A 23,884-nucleotide genomic window follows, 5' to 3' on the forward strand; every position below is an offset into this window, starting at 1 on the left:
TTATAAAGACAGATACCACATTCTAGCCCAGTCCCGCCTACGTGGCGAAATCCTATATGAGAACCAAAGAATCATGATCTTCCCCGACTTTACCAGGGGAACACAAGCGCAGAGGGCTTCCTTCAATGGGCCCAATCTGGTCTTGCGGGAAAACGATATAAAATACGTGATGCTCTTCCCGGCCAAGCTTAGAGTAGAATATGACAATACAACACACTTCTTTCTATCTCCACAATCAGTAGAGGACTGGCTAGAGTCCAGGAACGTAACCTAACCGACAACCAGCCCTCGACTCTCCCGGGCACACAAAGGAAAACGCAGCAGATCCAGGAGACGGATCACCGAGATAGCACCTCCACCGCACCAATCCCTGCAGGAAATGAGAAGCCATAAATACAGCGGCAACACTGAGTGGGGGGATCCCACCTTTATCTCCTACCTCTGGTAATGTCTTGGATATAGACTCGTGCAGTGGGGGGTTCCTCGAGGTGCTCACAGGCAACTCTTGTTAGCCTGCCTCCGGTGACGCCGAGAATAGCAGATGAGATTATCTGACCTCTCCCTTGAAAAGAAGAACCGCTCTGTGAATACCGACCTACCTCACAAAACACCAAACCAAGTAATAAGTAAAAAAAAGCACACGACGCAGACCCTAATGAAACTATTTAAACACACTAGCTTGTGCAACGGGGATAACACGAGAGGGCCCAGGGAGCAGACCGGGGCGACGGCTCTCGGCCATTGCCACGCTACCCACCAATAGGATGCTAAGTAAGACAGTTAATATGGTTTGGACGGGAGGAGTTGTAAGTGCCGGTCCTGGGGAATGGGAGTTGGGAAACAAGTTAATTAAGTTAGTTTTTGGGGTACTAAAAACACAAGTAACGACATGAGCAATTCACGATCCAAAACATTGAAACTATTATCACGGTTCCAAACATGGCGACAGGAACAAGGAATCTATCTACATTACACCACTAAAATAGATCATGACTACAATATATAAAATTCTAACCTGGAATGTTAGAGGCCTAAATATTATGTCTAAAAGATACAAAGTACAGAATTACCTTAAACGGAGTGGTATCCATTTAGCTATCTTACAGGAGACACACTTAATAGAACAAGAAGTTAATGCCCTGAAAAAAAGGTGGAGAGATCAAATCTTCGCAACTACGTGCTCAGCATTCGCAAGAGGAGTATTATTATGGATCCGGCCAGGGGTACCCTTCCAAGTATTACACAAGATCATAGACAGCGAGGGGAGGTATGTGGTGATCACAGGGAGACTGGAAGGGAAAGAGATAACTGTCAGTGGGATATATGCCCCAAACCAAGACTATGGGAAATTCTTTGACAGGATATCATGTAACATAGGCCCACTCATGACAGGCCCAAACTTAATCTGAGGTGATTTTAACTGCATAACTAACATTGACCTAAATAGATCACATCCACCCCTCCCACAGTCCCCGATATGTAAAATGGCCCAAATATTCAAAAAATGGCAGCTACACTGGCACCTTACAGACTGCTGGAGACACCTCAACCCACATACTAGGGATTATTCATATTACTCGGCAGCACACGCCCTACATGTAAGGCTTGACACCATACTGGTGTCGCCCGAAGTGTATAGTAGAGTGGAAACAGCTGAATATCTTAGCCGCACCATATCAGACCACAACCCACTGATGATCTCCTTGGCATGACCTGGAGAGAGACCCTTAATACCAACTTGGCGTTTTAGGGCAAACTCCTTAGAAGACGAAGCATTTAGACAAGTCCTACACAAAAACATTAAAGATTTTTTTAAACAAAACGCTGGAACTGCCACCTCTAGAGCTATAGAATGGGAAATGTTCAAAGTAGTCACCAGGGGCCAATGTATTAGCGAACATCTGGGTGTTAGGAAAGTACTAGAAGGGGAACTCCAGCGACTAGAAGAATCCCTCAGAGAACTTGAATGTAAATACCCTACGCAACCTGACCTGACCTCCCTAATACTCAAAACTAAAAATAAGATAGCGGAAGCGAATATTAAACTGTCCCGATTTGATTACAAACTCTATTTAAGCAGACACGCAGAGGGGGACAAGTCAGGAGCTCTACGGGCTTGGTTAGCCAGACCCCCCTCGCAACAAACGATTATATTAGAAATTGAAGACACCACTGGTCAGAGTATTTGGACAGAAGGAAATAAACACAATTATTACTCAGCATTATACGCACCCCCTAAAGATGGGATAACCGAGATCCAAATGAGGGAACTGGAGACCCTCAATCTCCCACAACTAGGGGCTGAGGACTGTCAGACTCTGGCGGCTCCCATTTTGATCGCAGAAGTCAAATCAGCAATCCAAAATATGGCAAGAGGTAAAGTACCAGGGACGGATGGACTTCCAATGGAGTTCTATCTATGATTCCATGAGTTACTAGCACCACAACTTTGCATTCTATATACAGAAGCATGGAACAATAATAACTTACCCCAATCAACCTCCGAATCCATAATGATCCCATTATTGAAACCTGATAGACCCCCAGTGGATGTCCGATCATACCGCCCGCTATCCATGCTAAACCTTGATTATAAGATTCTCAGTAGAATATTAGCAGATAGGTTATTACCGCACATGACCTTGCTGATCCATCAAGATCAGTCAGGCTTTATGCGATCACGCAGCTGGGCACAAAACATTAGGCGTCTCCTATCGGTCCTTAATAACATTTCACCAACTACACCACAAGCAGCGATCATATCGGTAGATATCAAGAAAGCCTTTGATAGCTTGAGATGGGACTACCTGGAACAGGTCATGTTGCGAATGGGTCTAGAAGAAGGCTTTGTCCGTTGGACTAAATTACTGTACACCAACCCCATGGTACGAATGAATTGAACAGTATCCGATTCCTTCCCCATAGGTAGAGGTACCAGACAGGGTTGTCCACTATCACCCCTTCTATTTGCAATAACAGTACAACCACTGACCCAAATGGCCAGAACCAGAGGATACTATGAGGGTATCCTGGTAAATCGCTGGACACATCACATTGCTCTCTACGTGAATGACATGCTGCTTTTCCTTAAGAATCTGGAGGCGGATCTTCCGGGAGCAATGAGCATGTTAGAGGTATACAGTGCAGCATCCGGCCTCCCCATCAACTAGAGGAAGTCCTCCATCTTCCCAGCAATTAAGGGCACTGTAGAACCCACAGACACCAAAGGTCTGCCCTGGACTCCGAACACGTTTAAATATCTGGTGGTAAATATATACCATACCCCAATTGACATATTAGACGGGAACATACATAGTGCACTCGGGAAGATCAGAGCGAACATACAATTTTGCAGGACACTTCCTCTGACAGTCTCCGGTAGATTTGCTCTGATCAAAATGATAGGGCTGCCCAGGCTGCTCTACTACTTCTCCACCATTCCACTATTAATACCAAAATCAGTGTTTAAAAATATAGAATCTATGGTCACAAGTTTCATATGGGGCTCGAGCAGACACAGAATCGCACTATGTACCCTCCAGAGGCCCACGGCTGAAGGAGGCCTGGCGGTCCGGAACCTGGAAATTTACTACTGGGCAGGGCAACTACAATGGCTAGCAAAAACAATTGTTAAACCTTCAATACTCGGGGACTTACAGATCCCACTGAACTGCCCACCAGCGCAAATCCTGGGTATTATTACTGAATCCGAAAAAACAGAAAAGACCCCTTCCTATGGAATGGGAGCTATCCAGATATTGCTATGAGCAACATTTAAAACGCACCAGCAACATGACACCATATACACCTGAAGCCCCCCTAACGAGCCTGACATACATTACTGGAGATCACAAGATGACAGGCATCGCTAAACTAATGACACATAATATTACATAACTGGGCGACATGTATGAAAATGGTAAGCTTCGAACATATGCGGAACTTCAAGAACAATTTGCACTCCCACCTGGAATGTTCCTAATACATAATACCATCACCAGAGCCATTAATAAGAGATGGCGAACAGGTACACTTGAGCCACCTACACGAGAGCTGTAACCTACTCTGCTCATCAGGGGATAGGAAAGGAGTGATTTCAGGAATATATAAATCCCTATCGAACAATGCATGCTTACCCCTAGACAAACTTAAAACCAAATGGCAGATGGAGTTTGGAACTACCAGATGAGCAATGGACCAGGATAACCTCCCACATATACACTGTCGCGAAACTCAAGATTTAAGCTGATAAATTTACATATATATTTACATATATATTTACATATATATATATATATATATTTACATATATATATATATATATATATATATATATATATATATATATATATCAGGGGGCATACTTAACCCCTCATATGATATAAAAAATGTATGGTACAGCCAATACCAACTGCCCTAGATGCAATGAACCAACGGCAGACCTATTACACATGCTATGAAGTTGTCCCTCAATCAGAAATTATTGGATGGAGATTTTTAAGAAAATGACCTCTTGTACTGGGAGACACCTATCCCCCTCCCCAATTGTGGCAATGCTGGGGGACTTCACCCGACCACCAGCTCACAAAATAACCAGCAAATTCATGGACCTCGCTTTAATTTTAGCCAGAAGAGAGATAACCTCACATTGGAAGGACTCAGTGGGCCCTCAAGTGACTAGATGGCAAAATGCAATGGAGAAATGGGCAGAAGCCGAGGGAACAGCATTGTTAAAAGAAGCTGTACGTGGGCAAAGACCCAGAGACGATATTTCACAATGGAATATGATCCTAGAAAACGTAAGAAATATAGACGCATCCATAACGGAAGAAGAAAATAACACCTCAGAACCTGAAACTGAACAGTCTTCTATACCCATAACTTAAACGTCACATGCACTGGAATCAACTTAACGCATGTGAATTGCTAAGCAAAAATCCATCATGAACAATCTTGTGTCAAAAGGGGGAGGAGGGGTCAAGTTAAGTTGAGGATTTCAGTACAGTATATTATTATTAAGTGTATTAAATTGCACTATTATAAAAAGCAATAAAAATACATTTAAAAAAAAGTAAGTTTTTTAGGTGTTACCTGGGCTCTCTCTCCATTTCAAGTGGAATGGGGACATGACTCCGACACCCACCCCCCCCCTTCCAGTCTGGGCATTCTCCGGTTCACCTTTAACTGTTCAAAAAACCTATTAATTGTTATTCAGTACCTTTTTGAGGTCTTCTCCAGTACTCTCTGAAGAATCTTTTGTCCAACAACTTATTTTCGTAAATTGGAGAGCCCTCAGCTATGCTTACAGACCCAACAGCGGTAAAAAAAGAATCTGAAGATGGCGACCAAGTGGAGGACCTTCTAGGGAAAGTGTATGACATCAGGAGATGCTAAATTAGGAACTAAATGGTGGGACAATCAATGCCCAACAAAAAAATCAAACCAAAAAGACAAGAAAGAGAAGGACTACCAACAGTGGGGAATTCAGGACCCAACCACTAGATGGCGGAATAAAGCACAGCATGTGAATCCAAAAAAGATTCATGCAGCAATAGGGCAAACGTGTCTAGTTGGTCTTCCTAGCTTGAAGCGTTTTAAAACCACCCACCCCAAGTGGATCCTACTCATGGGTCCAGTATATAATAATCGGACTGCCTCAAATAGTTTCTTACTAGCCCAACGCATTAACACTACCCACACATACATACTCAAGTTCAAAGTGTCAAGGCTTGGTCTATGTTCAAAAATGGCAGAGCATATTTGGCCTCATCTATATGTGGAGAGTGAAACACATGACAACCTGCATAGGTTGCACAGGGTGTTCCTTAAAGACATAAAGCAGCACCAGCCATCGGGCATCAAGTCTGGGATCAGCTCTATTACACAGGCTGTGAGTACCTTGCTAAGAATGTGTGCATCCATATTTAGTATCAACAGTGGACTATCTCATCGTTTCAGGCAGCATTCCAGTCTCAAATACTTCCATATACACCTCCAGCTATCGCTGCCAACATCCTTGTATTCATGTGTTATAGCTTGGCAGACAGGCCTGCCAATCTCAGGAACCATGACCCCAGGCATAGAATGAATAGCAGCAACAATTTCTACTTTAGTGAGGGGTCTCCCAGCATTTTCTGTTGTTCAAGAGTGACATTTATAATAGGGTGAGAAGTGAAATAGTCTTTCATGCACTATTACCACATGAGGGCTGACCATGTACCTACAGCAGGCGTGACACTGTGTGGTTTGTACCCACCTGTGTAAGAACCTCTCACACCTGTTTATTATCATCAGTAAGGGTGTGTGAAGGGCCTCAGTTAATTAGCTAAGCCAACAACCTGGCAGACTTAACTCATTCTCTGTGAAACTTTGTCTATAAGTGACAGCAGTATGCTGGTGACATAAGTCCCAGTATCAGCTAGTAGTTTCTTCAGGTCAATCCAAACAGTCATGTTTCCAAGACGAAGCAGCAGCGCCGCTTCCACTTTATGCACTTATTTTTCCAAATGCATTTTGATACCATCTGTTTTATCCAAATATTATCCTCTCGTTACTACCTTCATAGATTCCCATTTGATGGGTCTGCTTCAGGCATTTACCCAGTTAATTTCAAAACATTGCACAATGGACTCCGTTAGCTATGAGGAAAAAAATGACACTTGATAGAGCTTCCACTCCGTGTTGCCATAGTAGAACCCTTGAAGTATCCCCTCTGCAACTGTAAGTAAACAGTGGTGGTCAGACGAGTATCTTGCCAGATAGTTTATTACAGCAACCTTATGACCATGATGAGCTTGAAACAAAAAGTATTTTACCTGTTAACAGTCCCTGAGGCAGCGTAAATCATGAATACAATCAGTCTGCAGGGTGCGTCATGCACCATTTATCTAAGCAGCCTAATCCTTTACTTTAACACTATACCACAGTACAGGTTGGGTGCCGACTTGGGTGGTGGTGGTGGATAAGTTGTCTATCCATTGCACGAACATGTACACAAGTTAGATCGCCTGCCATGATGAGCTAAACCTGTATAAGGAGTTAAAGCCATAAGGTTCTCACCAAAAAACACCACTGTCATCAGTATTTGTGGCATTCCTAGTATTAGTGGAAATACCTTGTGCATAAAATGCACCCAACACAAACAGATATCTGCTTTCTGGTTATATTTTTCATTTTAAAAGTGACACCTGGTGCAATCCATGTCAGAAGCTCTCTGGCAAACCCAGAGTACAATGTTGCTTACTGCTGCCCCCTACATAATTTGTTTTGCACAACTTTGCAATACTAACTCTCCATATGCCTCTCTTGTAGCTTTGCTATCCCCACTCTGTACATTTTAAAAAAAAACTTACACTATGTCTTTTGGTATAGTGATTCAGTTGTCACAGTCCAGCTTACCTTTTCCTCCCTTATGCGGTAAATTGTTTCAGGTGAGGACTCTTGTGCACCCCAGCATGTTTTCGGTCTGGGCTTTTCAGGCTTATCAACATTTGGCATCCATTAGCAGAACCGCCAACCCACCCGGTTGTCAGTGGCACATCAGTATGGATATGTCCAAATTATGGGAAATTATATCTCCTCGAGGTAGCAGTGTCACAAAAGGGCTCACTAATTGTAGACCCAACCCACGACATCTAGGGGGGCATTTCCACTATTCTGACACTTTCTTTGCATTAGCCATGAAAGCCCTCCCCACTTTAATGTACTTATCATGATTGATTGTGTTGTTTTGCAGTGTTACCTCATGCGGTCGGTGGTGCAGTGCTCTCAGTTTATAAGCCTGTTGAGAATGGACACTTCTCTTCCCCCCTGCTGTGCCCCCATGTTGATATCTCCTTGAAGGCCCTCAGCTAAGAGACCTCCAGGATCAGGACATGAACGTAAGTAGGGTTTTAGAAAACAGTCAAGGTGATTTTCCCCTCCCACTAAGCCTAGTCTCTCCACCAGTCCACATTATCAGGGTACACATTGTATTATGGTCCAAGAAACCTGGTGGGTCTTAAATCTGACTGAACTCACCCCAATCAAGAGTAGACTTAGGTGAGCACAGTCATTCCAGTCTGACTGCACCTGTACTGGCCTGATGCTCCAGTATCTGTGTGTGGAGCCCGGCCCAAAACACAGGCCTTGACTGGCACTGTGTTCACCATAGCCCACCCCCACATTCCCTTTTCAAGGCCTCACTGTTCATCGGATGTTTTCAACACCCTTGGTAGGTGGACACAAGTCTTGGGAAGCTCTGGACCCAACCGCAGATCAAGGGGTTGGACCCAGTGTTATACTGGGCCTCACTCTGCCACCAGCTCTATGCACTGAGTCCTAGTGCTCACCAGACTCGGCAGGCAGCAACAGGTCCCAGAGCCATCTATGCCCAGCAGGCACAGTCCTTTCATTGCAGCCGCGCCCGCTACACTTTACTGTTCAATTATGCGTAACGGCAACCGGCAAAGGCTGTCAATCAATCTGCTGCAGCAATGTTCCTCCAGAGGCTGTGCCACTTGCCCAACATAAACATTCTGCCTTAGTGGGATGGTAAGATCCTGGAATCAGCAAGCCACTACACTCAAACACAGATATGACTTAAAGTTTTTGAAGTGTTTACAAATTTAGGACTTTGGGCGGGATTCTGCCAAGTGTCGGGAGCTCTCAGGAAACATGTCCATGCAAGCGCCTACCTGGCCACACCCACTTAAGCTGAGCAGGATGACTGTAGTTGGAAAGATGTGCTCTGAAATAACCCTGACATTTTTAGTTCTGCTGAAACTATATCACTGGAGAGGCCATCCCCAGCGAGCGTGCCTTGGCTCTGATTTTTTAGATGTGCTCCTGGGAGGAGTTGGCCATCTCTTAACAGCCATTCAAGAAAAGGTTTGTGAGGGATTCTTGAACACAAACAACTTAGTGGAATGCATCTAGAAGGTGGCTTAGAGAGAGCCATAGCTATAAATCGTGTTAGAATCCAAGGGGCATTTCAGGACTTATTTGAAAACATCCACACCATAGATGACCAGACTGGAAAGTGTTTTTTTTTAGATAGGGAAGACTGCATAAATTCATTTTTGCTCCCACAGGATATGGATTTACAGGTCAAGAATCCACATGGCAGCTCAATGTTATTGGCTGCTAGAGGTAAAAACTTTCAGCTCAGAACTCAATCTGCCAAAGTCTGAAGGGGCTGTAATTAGAGGATATGGGTGCACTTTTATAGAAGAGGGGCTGGGACCACTAGACTCTGTAGGGAAGGATGGGAAGACAAACTTTGCATCACAAGTTTTAGTGTCTTTATGCAATTTCCATATGGACTGCTGGGCCAGAGAAGGATTTCTCACATGCAGCCATCACGGGCTCCTATGGTGTCTTATTAAATGAAGAAGTTGACTATTAGCTCAAATCACACCACGGAAAGGACAGCTATACCACTGTGCATTTACAAGTGCTGCAGAAATATACACTAATTGTACATGAGGGCTTCATGTGTCAACTTATACTTGGAAAGAATTTCTACATGGTTAAGTGAGGACATTAAAAAAACTCACAATAAATCTACATGTATAAACTTTTTATGTACGTTAGTTAACACATGATTAACTGTCTTATCAAGTCAATACACAAATCTTTTGTTTCAACTGATGGGGTTATACATGGCATGCCAATATTAGAACTCCCCATAAATATACTAAAGCATGGCAAAGGCTCATCACATTATGCATCAATTCACCAGTTAGGGCTTCCAATAAAAACTAACATAAAAGTCAGTGCCTGTCAAACTTACACTTCACTTTTGTTTATGGATACATAACGCATATTTTGAATATTACAAAAATGCTAGTTTATACAACGGATACCTTGGCAAATCATAGAGAAGCTGTAGAATATATGTAGCACCATACTGCCATTCATTTTATTCAGATACAAAATACAGATGGGTTGAAGACATAACTTAAATGGAGGCTGGTTTTATGCAGGATTTACCTTTTTGGGTAAATTATCATCGTCCATGTCTCCTCTTTCCAACATTGACACAGGAGGGCTAGTCGCCCCCTCTGCATTTGCACCCCTTTCTTTCTTGTGCTTCTTGTGTTTCTTGTGCTTTTTATCCTTCTTGTGCTTCTTATCCTTCTTTTTCTTTTTTTTCTTCCCACCACCTTCCTGGTCAGAAGTCTTTGAAAGACAAGACATTACCAATGAATGTTATTTTAAATATCTATTGTTTTTTGGCATTAAAAATAATTTCAATCTCTTAGTCTTGTTTGTTTGAAAAATATATGTAAATGTTATTTCAAATTATAAGATATATTAATAAAGGAAAATGTTACTTACTCTGTAAGCATTAGCATGTGGCACTACTGTTGATTCATATGCTCTGCATATTCCTACCATACAGTGTCAACCTTGGACGTTAGCAACTTGTTTCTGTTAGAAGTCTTTCAAGGTGCAAGGTATGACTCCTTAGTTGGCAATGTGCATGGGCATCAGCTCCATTGCTAAATTGTTTTTCGCCCAGTGAGTAAGCGTTCTGATGGAGCGGTAAATTCGGACATTTTGATGACCATCTGTGAAAGTGTCTAAAGAAGGGAAACTAATCTGTATGAATCACTGGCTCCTGGGGATCAGAGGGTTGCATGTAAACCTACAGCACTACAGGCTCCGGACAGATGCTTACAGGGTAAGTAAATGTTTCTAGTTGTACTTTGTGTGGCTATAAATACATATACGCTACATAGACTGTAAAGCAGTGCTACCTTAAGCAGGATCAGCCAGTGGATGGTGCAGATGTTTGGAACAAAGTCCTTACAACCATTTGACCAACTTTAGTTTATGGTGAGCTGGACGTCCAGACAGTAATGTTCAGTGAATGCATGCTGAAGGGCTTATTTCAACTTTGGTAATGCTACCCAGGAAATCCATAGTAGCTTCTTTCTTATTGGTAGAAAGTGGTCTGGGCCTAGCATGCAGTGTTTTCCTGGCTGTGAGGTAGCAGGTCTGGATGCACTGGATAATCCACCTGCCTGCACCTGTTCTTGACAAACTGTGAACTTTATGAGGTTTGGCAAATAGAACAACAAGTGTTTTGCGGAAAGTGTTGGTCCTGTCAATGTAGTGTATAAGGGTGTATTTCACATAAAGGTTGTGAAGAGCTCTTTGTGCAACTAATCTGGTTGACGTAAAAAGACAGGCAGCGTGATAGTTTGGTTTTGGTGGAAGTAACATGTAACTTTTGGTAGGAATTTGTATCTGCTGTTCAGGTCAATTTTGTTGTTATGGACTTGAAAGAAAAGCTCTTCTCAGGTGAGGGCTCGAAGCTCACTAACATGTCTTAGGGAGAAAATAGTGACAAGGAAGACAACATTCCAAGAAAAACTGTAAGGGGCATGACTATAGGTGTTAGAAAGGAGGGTCCAGAAGCCTACTGAGGTTCCAGACTTGAGCAAGAGGAACTCTAGGAAGGATGACCCATTGAGCCCCACTCGGAAAACCTTGATGACAAGGATCACAAACAAACATGAGTGATCCCCGTTTTGCAAGTAGGTTGCAAAGGCGGCAAAGTGAAGGCATATGGAGGTGTAAGTTAAATTTTACTTATGTAGGTGAAGGAGTTTACCAAAAGTATCCTGAACTCGTGGTATGAGAAGGTCCAAACCTTTTGAAATGCAATAGTGGAAAAACGTTTTTCAATTGGCATCGTAACAGGCATGGAGCATGGGGCTTTGTGCTTCTTTGAGAACGTTCATGAATTCTGAGGTAGACCAACGTAACCAAAGTCTAAGACCTTAGGAGCCAAATTGCTAGACTGAGCTGTCTGTAGTCTAGGTATATGATCTTGACTTAATCTTGTGTAAGCTGTCTGGCCTGTTGGGGAGCTTCTACTAGGGTACAAAAGGCATCTCAAGAAGGGTTGAGAACCAGGGTTGCCTGGCCCACATGGAAACCAAGCCACCAGGGTGAGGATGAGGGAGGTTTGCCGAATCTTCCTGATCCGTAACGCAAAGAGTAGGGGAAGAGGACAGGAGTAGGGGAAGAGGACAAGAGTAGGCTAATATTTCCGACCAGGTCATCCAAAGAGCATTACCCAAGAATTGAGAGTGTGGAAACCTGAAGGCAAAGTTTTGGGATTTTTGCATCTAATGACTGAAGCACAGGAGTAGGACTTATAGGTGGAGTTGCCACTCATGAACTTGTAGCTGCATTCTAAGTAGGTCTGCAAAATAGCTGTCCACTCTAAGGAGGTAATCCGCCAGGCAGTATATCAAGTATACATCACAAAACAAAATAGAATAATGGCTGGAGGGTTGAAACTTTTCAAACACTCACCCCAGTCACAGATCTAGGTTTCACCTATTGTTATTTTTCTCGCCACATCACCCCAGTTTGGACCAAGCCATATGCAAATCAGTCTTGACCCTGTTCTCCATGGGAACAGTCCAGCCCGAACTGCTAGACTAGGTCCTCCCTAGACAGGAAACAAGCATCCTGAGACCTGTTTCAGGGTATCACCCTTCATCAGTCAGGGTAGCTTCAATCCAGTGGGGCAGTGAGAAAGGGACCCACATTTGGGCATACCCTAGCCACTTAGCTCGCACAAGGCAACATCACAAAACAAAATAAAATGATGGCCGGAGGGTTGAAACATTTCAAACACTCACTCCAGTCACAGATCTGGGTTTAATCCATCTTTATTTTGCTCGCCACGTCACCCCAGTTTGGACCCAGCCATATGCAAATCAGTCTCGACCCTGTTCTCCATAGAAACAGTCCAGCCCAAACTGCCATTATATCACGTATGTAGGAATCTGGCACTGTATATACTATATCAAAATGAGATATAGTGTGCACAGAGTCTAGGGGTGCCCCAGGAGGCTTGGCAGAAGCAATAATAGATAATACTAATGCTCTATTTGTGGTAGTGTGGTCAAGCAGTTAGGCTTACCAGAGGGTAATGTTAAGCATTTGTTGTACATACACAAGCAATAGAAGAAACACACTCAATGACTTAACTCCAGACCAATAGGATTTTATATAGAAAAATATGTTTTGTTAATTTATTTTTAGAACCACAAGATTCAATTAGCACGTAAGTACATTAAATGAAAGTTACTTTGTATAGTTATAATCCGGACTTTGAATCACATCAACAATGTACACGGTTTTCTTTAAAATGGCAAAAAGCTATTTTAAAAGTGGACAGTGCAATTTTGAACAGTTCCTGGGGGAAGAAAGTACAGTATAGTTTTGGAGGTAAGTAACCAACTTACAGGCTCAGTCTCAGGGGCATGGGTAGCCCACTGCTGGGGGTTCAAGATAACGCTAAACACCCAGCACCAGCAACACAGGGCCAGTTAGGTGCAGCGGTCAAACAGGAGCCAAAATAACGTGGGCCTCTATGGAGACAGGTGGTACTCTGGTTCCAGGCTGCTTGCAGGTAAGTACCCACGCTGTTGGGGGCAGACTGGAGGAGTTTAGAGGAGTACTGGGGGGTAGGGGGGCCCAAGAAGGCACCAAACACGCACCCTCAGCGGAACGGGGGCGGCCAGGTGCATACAGGGGGTCGGTGTAGGAAGTTGGCTCTGTATGCACTATTTCAAAGTAAGGAATAGTATGCACAGAGTCCAAGGGTTGCCCTTAGAGGTAAGATAGTGGCAAAAAGAGAATGGCCCCACTTTTGGCGGCAAGGCCGGAGGAGATAATGAGAAAAACAAGGAGGAGTCACTGGCCAGTCAGGACAGCCCCTAAGGCAACCTGAGCTGAATTGACTCTGACTTTTAGGAATCCTCCATCTTGCAGATGGAGGATCCCCCCAATAGGGATAGGAATGTGACCCCTCCCCTTAGGAGGAGGCACAAAGAGGGTGTAGCCACCCCCAGGGCTAGTAGCCATTGGCTACCGCCCTCCCTGACCTAAACACACCCCTAAATTCTGTATTTAGGGGCTCCCCTGAACCTAGGAACTCAGATTCCTGCAACCTAAGAAGACGAGGACTGCTGAGCTGAAAAACCCTGCAGAGAAGACGGAGACACCAACTGCTTTGGCCCCAGCCCTACCGGCCTGTCTCCCTCCCTTCTAAAGACACTGCTCCAGCGACACTTTCCCCAGGACCAGCGACCTCTGAATCCTCAGAGGACTGCCCTGCTCTAGAAGGACCAAGAAACTCCAGAGAACAGCGGCCCTTTTCGCCAAAGACTGCAACTTTGTTTCCAAAGAAGCAACTTCAAGACAACTGCGTTTCCCGCCAGAAGCGTGAGACTTGCAACCCTGCACCCGACGCCCCCGGCTCGACTTGTGGAGAAACAACACTTCAGGGAGGACTCCCCAGCGACTACGAGACCGTGAGTAGCCAGAGTTGCCCCCCCCCCCCCCCCCGATCCCCCACAGCGACGCCTGCCGAGGGAATCCCGAGGCTCCCCCTGACCGCGACTGCCTGACTCCCAGATCCCGATGCCTGGAAAAGACTCTGCACCCGCAGCCCCCAGGACCTGAAAGATCGGAACTCCAGTGCAGGAGTGACCCCCAGGAGGCCCTCTCCCTTGCCCAGGTGGTGGCTACCCCGAGGAGCCCCGCCCCTCCCCCCCCCCCCCCTTGCCTGCCTGCATCGCTTAAGAGACCCCTTGGTCTCCCATTGATTTACATTGGAAACCCGACGTGTGTTTGCACACTGCACCCGGCCGCCCCCGTGCTGCTGAGGGTGTACTTTCTGTTCTAACTTGTGCCCCATCCGGTGCCCTACAAAACCCCCCTGGTCTGCCCTCCGAAGACGCGGGTACTTATCTGCTGGCAGACTGGAACCGGGGCACCCCCTTCTCCATTGAAGCCTATGCCTTTTGGGCACCACTTTGACCTCTGCACCTGACCGGCCCTGAGCTGCTGGTGTGGTAACTTTGGGGTTGCGCTGAACCCCCAACGGTGGGCTACCTTGGACCCAAACTTGAACCCCGTAGGTGGTTTACTTACCTGCAAGAGCTAACAAATTCTTACTCCCCCTAGGAACTGTGAAAATTGCACTTTGTCTAGTTTTAAAATAGCTATATGTGATTTATTTGAAAAGTATATATGCTATTGTGATTATTCAAAGTTCCTAAAGTACCTGTAAAGAAATGGCTCCCTGTTGCAGTTACCCCCCACTTTTTGCCTGATACTGATGCTGACTTGACTGAGAAGTGTGCTGGGACCCTGCTACCAGGCCCCAGCACCAGTGTTCTTTCCCTAACCTGTACTTTTGTATCCGCAATTGGCACACCCTGGCATCCAGGTAAGTCCCTTGTAACTGGTACCCCTGGTACCAAGGGCCCTGATGCCAGGGAAGGTCTCTAAGGGCTGAAGCATGTCTTATGCCACCCTGGGGACCACTCACTCAGCACAGACACACTGCTTGCCAGCTTGTGTGTGCTGGTGAGGACAAAACTAGTAAGTCGACATGGCACTCCCCTCAGGGTGCCATGCCAACCTCACACTGCCTATGCAGTATAGATAAGTCACCCCTTTAGCAGGCCTTACAGCCCTAAGGCAGGGTGCACTATACCATAGGTGAGGGCACCAGTGCAGGAGCACTGTGCCCCTACGGTGTCTAAGCCAAACCTTAGACATTGTAAGTGCAGGGTAGCCATAAGAGTATATGGTCTGGGAGTTTGTCAAACACGAACTCCACAGCACCATAATGGCTACACTGAAAACTGGGAAGTTTGGTATCAAACTTCTCAGCACAATAAATGCACACTGATGCCAGTGTACATTTTATTGTAAAATACACCCCAGAGGGCACCTTAGAGGTGCCCCCTGAAACCTTAACCAACTACCTGTGTAGGCTGACTGGTTTTAGCAGCCTGCCACACTCGAGACATGTTGCTGGCCACATGGGGAGAGTGCCTTTGTCACTCTGTGGCCAGTAACAAAGCCTGCACTGGGTGGAGATGCTATCACCTCCCCCAGGCAGGAGCTGTAACACCTGGCGGTGAGCCTCAAAGGCTCACCCCCTTTGTTCCAGCACCACAGGGCACTCCAGCTAGTGGAGTTGCCCGCCCCCTCCGGCCACAGCCCCACTTTTGGCGGCAAGGCCGGAGAAAATAATGGGAATAACAAGGAGGAGTCACTGGCCAGTCAGGACAGCCCCTACTGTGTCCTGAGCTGAAGTGACTCTAACTTTTAGAAATCCTCCATCTTGCAGATGGAGGATTCCCCCAATAGGGTTAGGAATGTGATTCTCCCCCCCCCCCCCCCCCCCCTGGGAGGAGACACAAAGAGGGTGTACTCACCCTCAGGGCTAGTAGCCATTGGCTACTAACCCCCCAGACCTAAACATGCCCTTAAATTCAGTATTTAGGGGCTCCCCAGAACCTAAGAAACTAGATTCCTGCAACTTACGAAGAAGAGGACTGCTGAGCTGAAAAACCCCTGCAGAGAAGACGAAGACACCAACTGCTTTGGCCCCAGCCCTGCCGGCCTGTCTCCCTCCTTCAGAAGAAAACTGCTCCAGCGACGCTTTCCCCAGGACCAGCGACCTCTGAATCCTCAGAGGACTGCCCTGCTTCCAAAAGACCAAGAAACTCCAGAGAACAGCGGCCCTGTTCAACAAAGACTGCAACTTTGTTTCCAGAGGAGCAGATTTAAAGACCCCTGCAATCCCCGCAAGAAGCGTGAGACTTGCAACACTGCACCCGGCGACCCCAACTCGACTGGTGAAGAAACAACGCTAAAGGGAGGACCCCCAGGCGACTCCAAGACTGTGAGTAACCAAAGTTGTTCCCCCTGAGCCCCCACAGCGACGCCTGCAGAGGGAATCCCGAGGCTCCCCCTGACCGTGACTGCCTGACTCTGAAATCCCGACGCCTGGAAAAGACCCTGCACCCGCAGCCCCCAGGACCTGAAGGATCGGAACTCCAGTGCAGGAGTGACCCCCAGGAGGCCCTCTCCCTTGCCCAGGTGGTGGCTACCCCGAGGAGCCCCCCCCTTGCCTGCCTGCAACGCTGAAGAGACCCCTTGGTCTCCCATTGATTCCTATTACAAACCCGACGCTGGTTTACACACTGCACCCGACGCCCCCGCGCAGCTGAGGGTGTACTTTTTGTGTGGACTTGTGTCCCCCCCCAGTGCCCTACAAAACCCCCCTGGTCTGCCCTCCGAAGACGCGGGTACTTACCTGCTGGCAGACTGGAACCGGGGCACCCCCTTCTCCATTGAAGCCTATGTGTTTTGGGCACCTCTTTGACCTCTGCACCTGACCGGCCCTGAGCTGCTGGTGTGGTGACTTTGAGGTTGCTCTGAACCCCCAACGGTGGGCTACCTTGGACCCCAATTTGAACCCCGTAGGTGGTTTACTTACCTGCAAGAACTAACAATAACTTACCTCCCCCAGGAACTTTGAAAATTGCACTGTGTCCACTTTTAAAATAGCTATATGTGTTTTATGTAAAACGTATATATGCTATTGTGATAATTCAAAGTTCCTAAAGTACTTACCTGCAATACCTTTCAAATGAGATATTACATGTAGAATTTGAACCTGTGGTTCTTAAAATAAACTAAGAAAATATATTTTTCTATACAAAAACCTATTGGCCTGGAATTGTCTCTGAGTGTGTGTTCCTCATTTATTGCCTGTGTGTGTGTGTACAACAAATGCTTAACACTACTTGTAAGGAAATGCCTCCTTGGCATGGTTACCCCCTGACTTTTTGCCTTTGCTGATGCTATGTTTTGAATTGAAAGTGTGCGGAGGCCTGCTAACCAGGCCCCAGCACCAGTGTTCTTTCCCTAACCTGTACTTTTGATTCCACAATTGGCACACCCTGGCATCCAGATAAGTCCCTTGTAAGTGGTACCCCTGGTACCCAGGGCCCTGATGCCAAGGAAGGTCTCTAAGGGCTGCAGCATGTCTTATGCTACCCTGGAGACCCCTCACTCAGCACAGACACACTGCTTGCCAGCTTGTGTGTGCTGGTGAGAACAAAACGAGTAAGTCGACATGGCACTCCCCTCAGGGTGCCATGCCAGCCTCTCACTGCCTATGCAGTATAGGTAAGACACCCCTCAAGCAGGCCTTACAGCCCTAAGGCAGGGTGCACTATACCATAGGTGAGGGCACCAGTGCATGAGCACTGTGCCCCTACAGTGTCTAAGACAAACCTTAGACATTGTAAGTGCAGGGTAGCCATAAGAGTATATGGTCTGGGAGTCTGTCAAACACAAACTCCACAGCACCATAATGGCTACACTGAAAATGGGGAAGTTTGGTATCAAACTTCTCAGCACAATAAATGCACACTGATGCCAGTGTACATTTTATTGTAAAATACACCCCAGAGGGCACCTTAGAGGTGCCCCCTGAAACCTAACCGACTATCTGTGTAGGCTGACTGGTTCCAGCAGCCTGCCACACTAGAGACATGTTGCTGGCCCCATGGGGAGAGTGCCTTTGTCACTCTGAGGCCAGTAACAAAGCCTGCACTGGGTGGAGATGCTAACACCTCCCCCAGGCAGGAGCTGTAACACCTGGCGGTGAGCCTCAAAGGCTCACCCCTTTGTCACAGCACCGCAGGACACTCCAGCTTAGTGGAGTTGCCCGCCCCCTCCGGCCACGGCCCCCACTTTTGGCGGCAAGGCTGGAGGAAACAAAGAAAACAACAAGGAGGAGTCACTGGCCAGTCAGGACAGCCCCTCAGGTGTCCTGAGCTGAAGTGACTCTAACTTTTAGAAATCCTCCATCTTGCAGATGGAGGATTCCCCCAATAGGATTAGGGATGTGACCCCCTCCCCTTGGGAGGAGGCACAAAGAGGGTGTACTCACCCTCAGGGCTAGTAGCCATTGGCTACTAACCCACCAGACCTAAACACGCCCTTAAATTTAGTATTTAAGGGCTCCCCTAAACCTAGAAAAACGGATTCCTGCAACTAACAAGAAGAAGGACTGCTGAGCTGACAAACCCCTGCAGAGGAAGAACAGAAGACACCAACTGCCTTGGCCCCAGACTTACCGGCCTGTCTCCTGCCTTCCAAAGAAACCTGCTCCAGCGATGCTTTCCAAGGGACCAGCGACCTCTGAAACCTCTGAGGACTGCCCTGCTTCGAAAAAGACAAGAAACTCCCGAGGACAGCGGCACTGCTCCAAAAGAACTGCAACTTTGTTACAAGGAGCAGATTTAAAGACCCCTGCAACTCCCCGCAAGAAGCGTGAGACTTGCAACACTGCACCCGGCGACCCCGACTCGACTGGTGGAGAACAACCAACTCAGGGAGGACCCTCCGGCGACTCTACGACTGTGAGTAACCAAAGTTGTCCCCCCTGAGCCCCCACAGCGACGCCTGCAGAGGGAATCCCCAGGCTCCCCCTGACCGCGACTGTCTGAACTCCATTTCCCGACGGCTGGGAAAGACCCTGCACCCGCAGCCCCCAGCCCCTAAAGAAACGGAACTTCTGTGCAGGAGTGACCCCCAGGAGGCCCTCTCCCTTGCCCAGGTGGTGGCTACCCCGAGGAGCCCCCCCCCCCCCCCCTGCCTGCCTGCGACGCTGAAGAGATCCCTTGATCTCTCATTGAAAACCATTGTGAACCCGACGCGTGTTTGCACACTGCACCCGGCCGCCCCCGCGCTGCTGAGGGTGTACTTTCTGTGCTACTTTGTGTCCCCCCCCGCGGTGCCCTACAAAACCCCCCTGGTCTGCCCTCCGAAGACGCGGGTACTTACCTGCTGGCAGACTGGAACCGGGGCACCCCCTTCTCTCCATTGAAGCCTATGTGTTTTGGGCACCTCTTTGACCTTTGCACCTGACCGGCCCTGAGCTGCTGGTGTGATAACTTTGGGGTTGCTCTGAACCCCCAACGGTGGGCTACCTTGGACCCAAACCTGAGACTTGTAAGTGATTTACTTACCTGACAAAACTAACAATAACTTACCCTCCCCCAGGAACTGTGAAAATTGCACTAAGTGTCCACTTTTAAAACAGCTTATTGTGTTTTATGTAAAAAGTATACATGCTAAAGAACGAGTTACTTACCTTCGGTAACGACTTTTCTGGTGGATACATTAGCTACCTGTGGATTCCTCACCTAATGAATACTCCCATGGCGCCAGCATTCGACTGAAATCTTCTTACTAGTCTCTGCACGTCGACGAGGACGTCACTCTAGCCCACGCGACGCCGTCTGACGTCATACAGGCAATAAGAGGTCCTCGACGACGTGCGGACGTCAGTACCAATCATTTTTTACGTGCATGAGAACAACCAGGCAATGCAATGAAAGAGCAAGGCAACATCCAATTATATTGTAAAAATACACAACATTGCGTGAATAACTGTAAATCTTTTATATATATATATATATATATATATATATATATATATATATATATATATATATATATATAAATAACTCTTTTAAAAAAAATATATATACACACATCAAGTATATACACAAAGATATATACATATATACATATATATAAATATATTATATACAACATCTATTGCACCCTCAAAGACCAAGAGGAGCGCACTCAAGGATTACTTGGAAAGACCAGAAAGGCAACGGGGAGGCGGGTGGGACCGTGAGGAATCCACAGGTAGCTAATGTATCCACCAGAAAAGTCGTTACCGAAGGTAAGTAACTCGTTCTTCTGATGGATACAACTACCTGTGGATTCCTCACCTAATGAATAGAGTCCCAAAGCAGTACCACGCCCGGCGGTGGGTGCCTAAATGGTCAAACCAAGAAATCCTGCAGCACTGACCGTGCAAAATGGCCGTCCCTTCTAACCTCAGAATCCAAACAGTAATGTTTTGCAAAAGTGTGAAGGGACGACCAAGTTGCGGCCTTGCAGATGTCAACCACAGGAACACCCCTGGCCAAGGCCGAAGTGGCCGACTTAGCTCTGGTGGAATGAGCTCTAATGCCCTCAGGAGGATCCTTCTTTGCCAAAGAGTAACAGATTTTAATGCAAAGAACAACCCACCTGGATAGTGTTCTCTTGTGGACTGCCTTTCCTCTCCTCTTGCCCACGTATCCAATAAACAGCTGATCCTCCAGCCTGAAATCCTTTGTTCTATCAATAAAGAAGCTCAACGCTCTCTTTGGGTACAGACGGTGCAGTCTTTCTTCCTCTTTGGAAGGATGAGGTGGAGGATAGAACGTGGACAAAGTAATTGCCTGAGCCAAATGGAAGGGTGAAACAACCTTCGGGAGGAAAGCAGCCTTGGTCCTCAACACCACCTTATCCCCATAAAAAGTTGTATAAGGGGGCTTTACTGATAAGGCCTGCAACTCACTCACTCTCCTTGCTGATGTTATAGCTACCAGGAAGACTGTTTTTAAAACCAAATACCTTAAGGGGCAAGAATGCATAGGTTCAAAAGGGGACCCCATAAGGAAAGTCAGGACCAAGGACAAATCCCATTGCGGCATAACGAATGGTTTTGGAGGATATTTATTTAGAAGACCTTTCAGGAATCTGATAACAATAGGGGATTTAAATAAAGATGGTTGGTCTGGAAGACATATGAAGGCTGACAAGGCCGATAAATAACCCTTAATGGTAGCCACTGCACAACCTTTCTGCGCTAGAGACAGAGCAAAAGACAAAATGTCCGATAAATGAGCATGCAAAGGATCAATCTGCCTCTCTCCACACCACGCAACAAATTTAGACCATCTATTAGCGTAGATAGATTTAGTGGAGTGTCGCCTGGCCGCTAATATAACATCCACTACCTCAGGCGGGAGAGAGAAGGAACTCAGGTTGCCCCGTTCAATCTCCAGGCATGTAGGTGCAGACTCTGGAGGTTGGGGTGTAGAACCTGCCCCTGCGACTGCGAGAGGAGGTCTGCCCTGAAAGGGAGACGGAGCGGAGGGCACATTGAGAGTTGGAGAAGGTCGGAGTACCATACCCTCCTTGGCCAATCCGGAGCTATTAGGATGACTAGAGCCCGGTCCTGGCGAATCTTCCTCAATACTCGAGGAATCAAGGGTATGGGAGGAAACGCGTAAAGCAACTGGCCGCACCAGGTTATTTGAAACGCGTCCCCCAACGCTCCCTGCATCGGATACTGGAGGCTGCAGAATAACGGACAATGCGCGTTCTCTCGAGTGGCAAACAGATCTACCCGAGGAAACCCCCACCTCTGGAAGATTAAACGGACTTGATCTGGATGGAGACGCCACTCGTGGTCTGCCGAGAATTGGCGACTGAGACTGTCCGCACGCACGTTCAAGACTCCGGCCAGATGGTTTGCTATCAAGCAAATCTGATGGTCCTTTGCCCAGGACCATAGTCGAAGAGCTTCTCTGCAGAGAAGGTACGACCCCACTCCTCCCTGCTTGTTTATGTACCACATCGTGGTAGTATTGTCCGTTAGGACCTGTACCGACTGACCACGAAGGGAAGGGAGGAAGGCCTTGAGAGCCAGACGTACAGCCCGTAACTCTAGCAGATTGATGTGAAACATCTGTTCCTCTGGAGACCAAAGACCTTTGATCTCCAGATCCCCCAGATGAGCTCCCCACCCTAGAGTGGAAGCATCCGTTATGACTGTGGCCACTGGTGGCGACTGCTGGAACGGCTTTCCTTGTGAAAGATTGTTGCTTGCAATCCACCACTTCAAATCCACAGCAGCATCTCTGGAGATCTTGACAGTACTCTCTAGATCCCCTTTGTGTTGAGACCACTGCCTTCGGAGGCACCACTGAAGAGCCCTCATGTGCCAGCGAGCATGCGTGACCAACAGAATGCAGGAGGCAAACAGACCGAGCAGACGAAGGACCTTGAGGACTGGAACTACCGCTCCATTTCGAAACATTGGAACCAAATCCTGAATATCTTGAATCCGCTGAGGCGGAGGAAAGGCCCGACCCAATGTTGTATCCAGTACTGCCCCTATGAACAGGAGGCGCTGAGAGGGCTCTAGGTGAGATTTGGGCTCGTTCACCGAAAAACCCAGGTCGAACAACAACTGGGTTGTTGACTGCAGATGATGCGACACAAGCTCCGGGGACTTGGCTTTGATCAACCAGTCGTCCAAGTAAGGGAATACTGCTATCCCCTTCCTTCTGAGTTCTGCCGCAACCACCGACATCACCTTCGTGAAGACTCGAGGTGCTGAAGTAAGACCAAACGGAAGGACCGCAAACTGATAGTGTTGCGATCCCACCACAAACCGGAGATACTTCCTGTGTGACTTGAGTATCGGGATATGAAAGTAAGCATCCTGCAAGTCGACAGACACCATCCAGTCTTCCTTGTTCAACGCCAAAAGCACCTGTGCTAGGGTCAGCATCTTGAATTTTTCCTGCTTGAGGAACCAATTCAAGATCCTCAGGTCCAGAATTGGTCTCAAACGACCATCCTTCTTGGGAATCAGGAAATACCTCGAGTAACATCCTCGACCCCTTTCCTGCTCTGGGACCAACTCCACCGCGCCCTTGGAAAGGAGGGCTTGTACCTCCTGTTCTAGCAACAGGAGGTGTTCTTCTGAACAATAAGAAGGGCGGGGCGGGATGAGGGGCGGGAACTCCCGAAAGGGAAGGGTGTAGCCTTTTCCCACAATACTGAGAACCCAAGTGTCCGTTGTAACAGTCTTCCATTTGGTGAGAAAATGCTGTAATCTTCCCCCTACAGGAGAGGAGTGAGTGGGAAATGGTGGAAGCCTAAGGCTGCTTCCCCTGCTGCACCCCGCCAGAGGATGAGGAAGAGGCAGAGTGCTGCTGAGGCGCTCCTCTGGTGCGGACCCTACCTCTCCCCCTGAAAGATCTATAGGGATGGGAAGAGGCAGGTTGCTGATATCTTCCCCGAAAGGAAGAGGAGGAAGAGCCACGCCCAAATCCACGAAACCTCCTGAAAAATCTGGAAGAGGCCGTGGAAGAAGGAGCTTGGAGCCATAACGACTTAGCCGTGGCCCTGCTTTCCT

General features: G+C 47.1%; 1 protein-coding gene across 5 annotated transcripts in view; it reads right to left on the reverse strand.

Moving 5' to 3' along the window:
* Positions 1 to 23,884, reverse strand: part of SRRM1 (serine and arginine repetitive matrix 1) — a 657,402-nt gene that overhangs the window by 42,641 nt on the left and 590,877 nt on the right. For all 5 annotated transcript variants that reach the window (XM_069223933.1, XM_069223931.1, XM_069223935.1 and 2 more), the window contains one exon: positions 9,973 to 10,161. In XM_069223933.1, coding sequence (XP_069080034.1) covers positions 9,973 to 10,161 — 189 coding nt within the window. The remainder of the gene's footprint in view (positions 1 to 9,972; positions 10,162 to 23,884) is intronic.

Source organism: Pleurodeles waltl, chromosome 3_1, assembly GCF_031143425.1.
Source record: "Pleurodeles waltl isolate 20211129_DDA chromosome 3_1, aPleWal1.hap1.20221129, whole genome shotgun sequence".
Taxonomy (NCBI): domain Eukaryota; kingdom Metazoa; phylum Chordata; class Amphibia; order Caudata; family Salamandridae; genus Pleurodeles; species Pleurodeles waltl.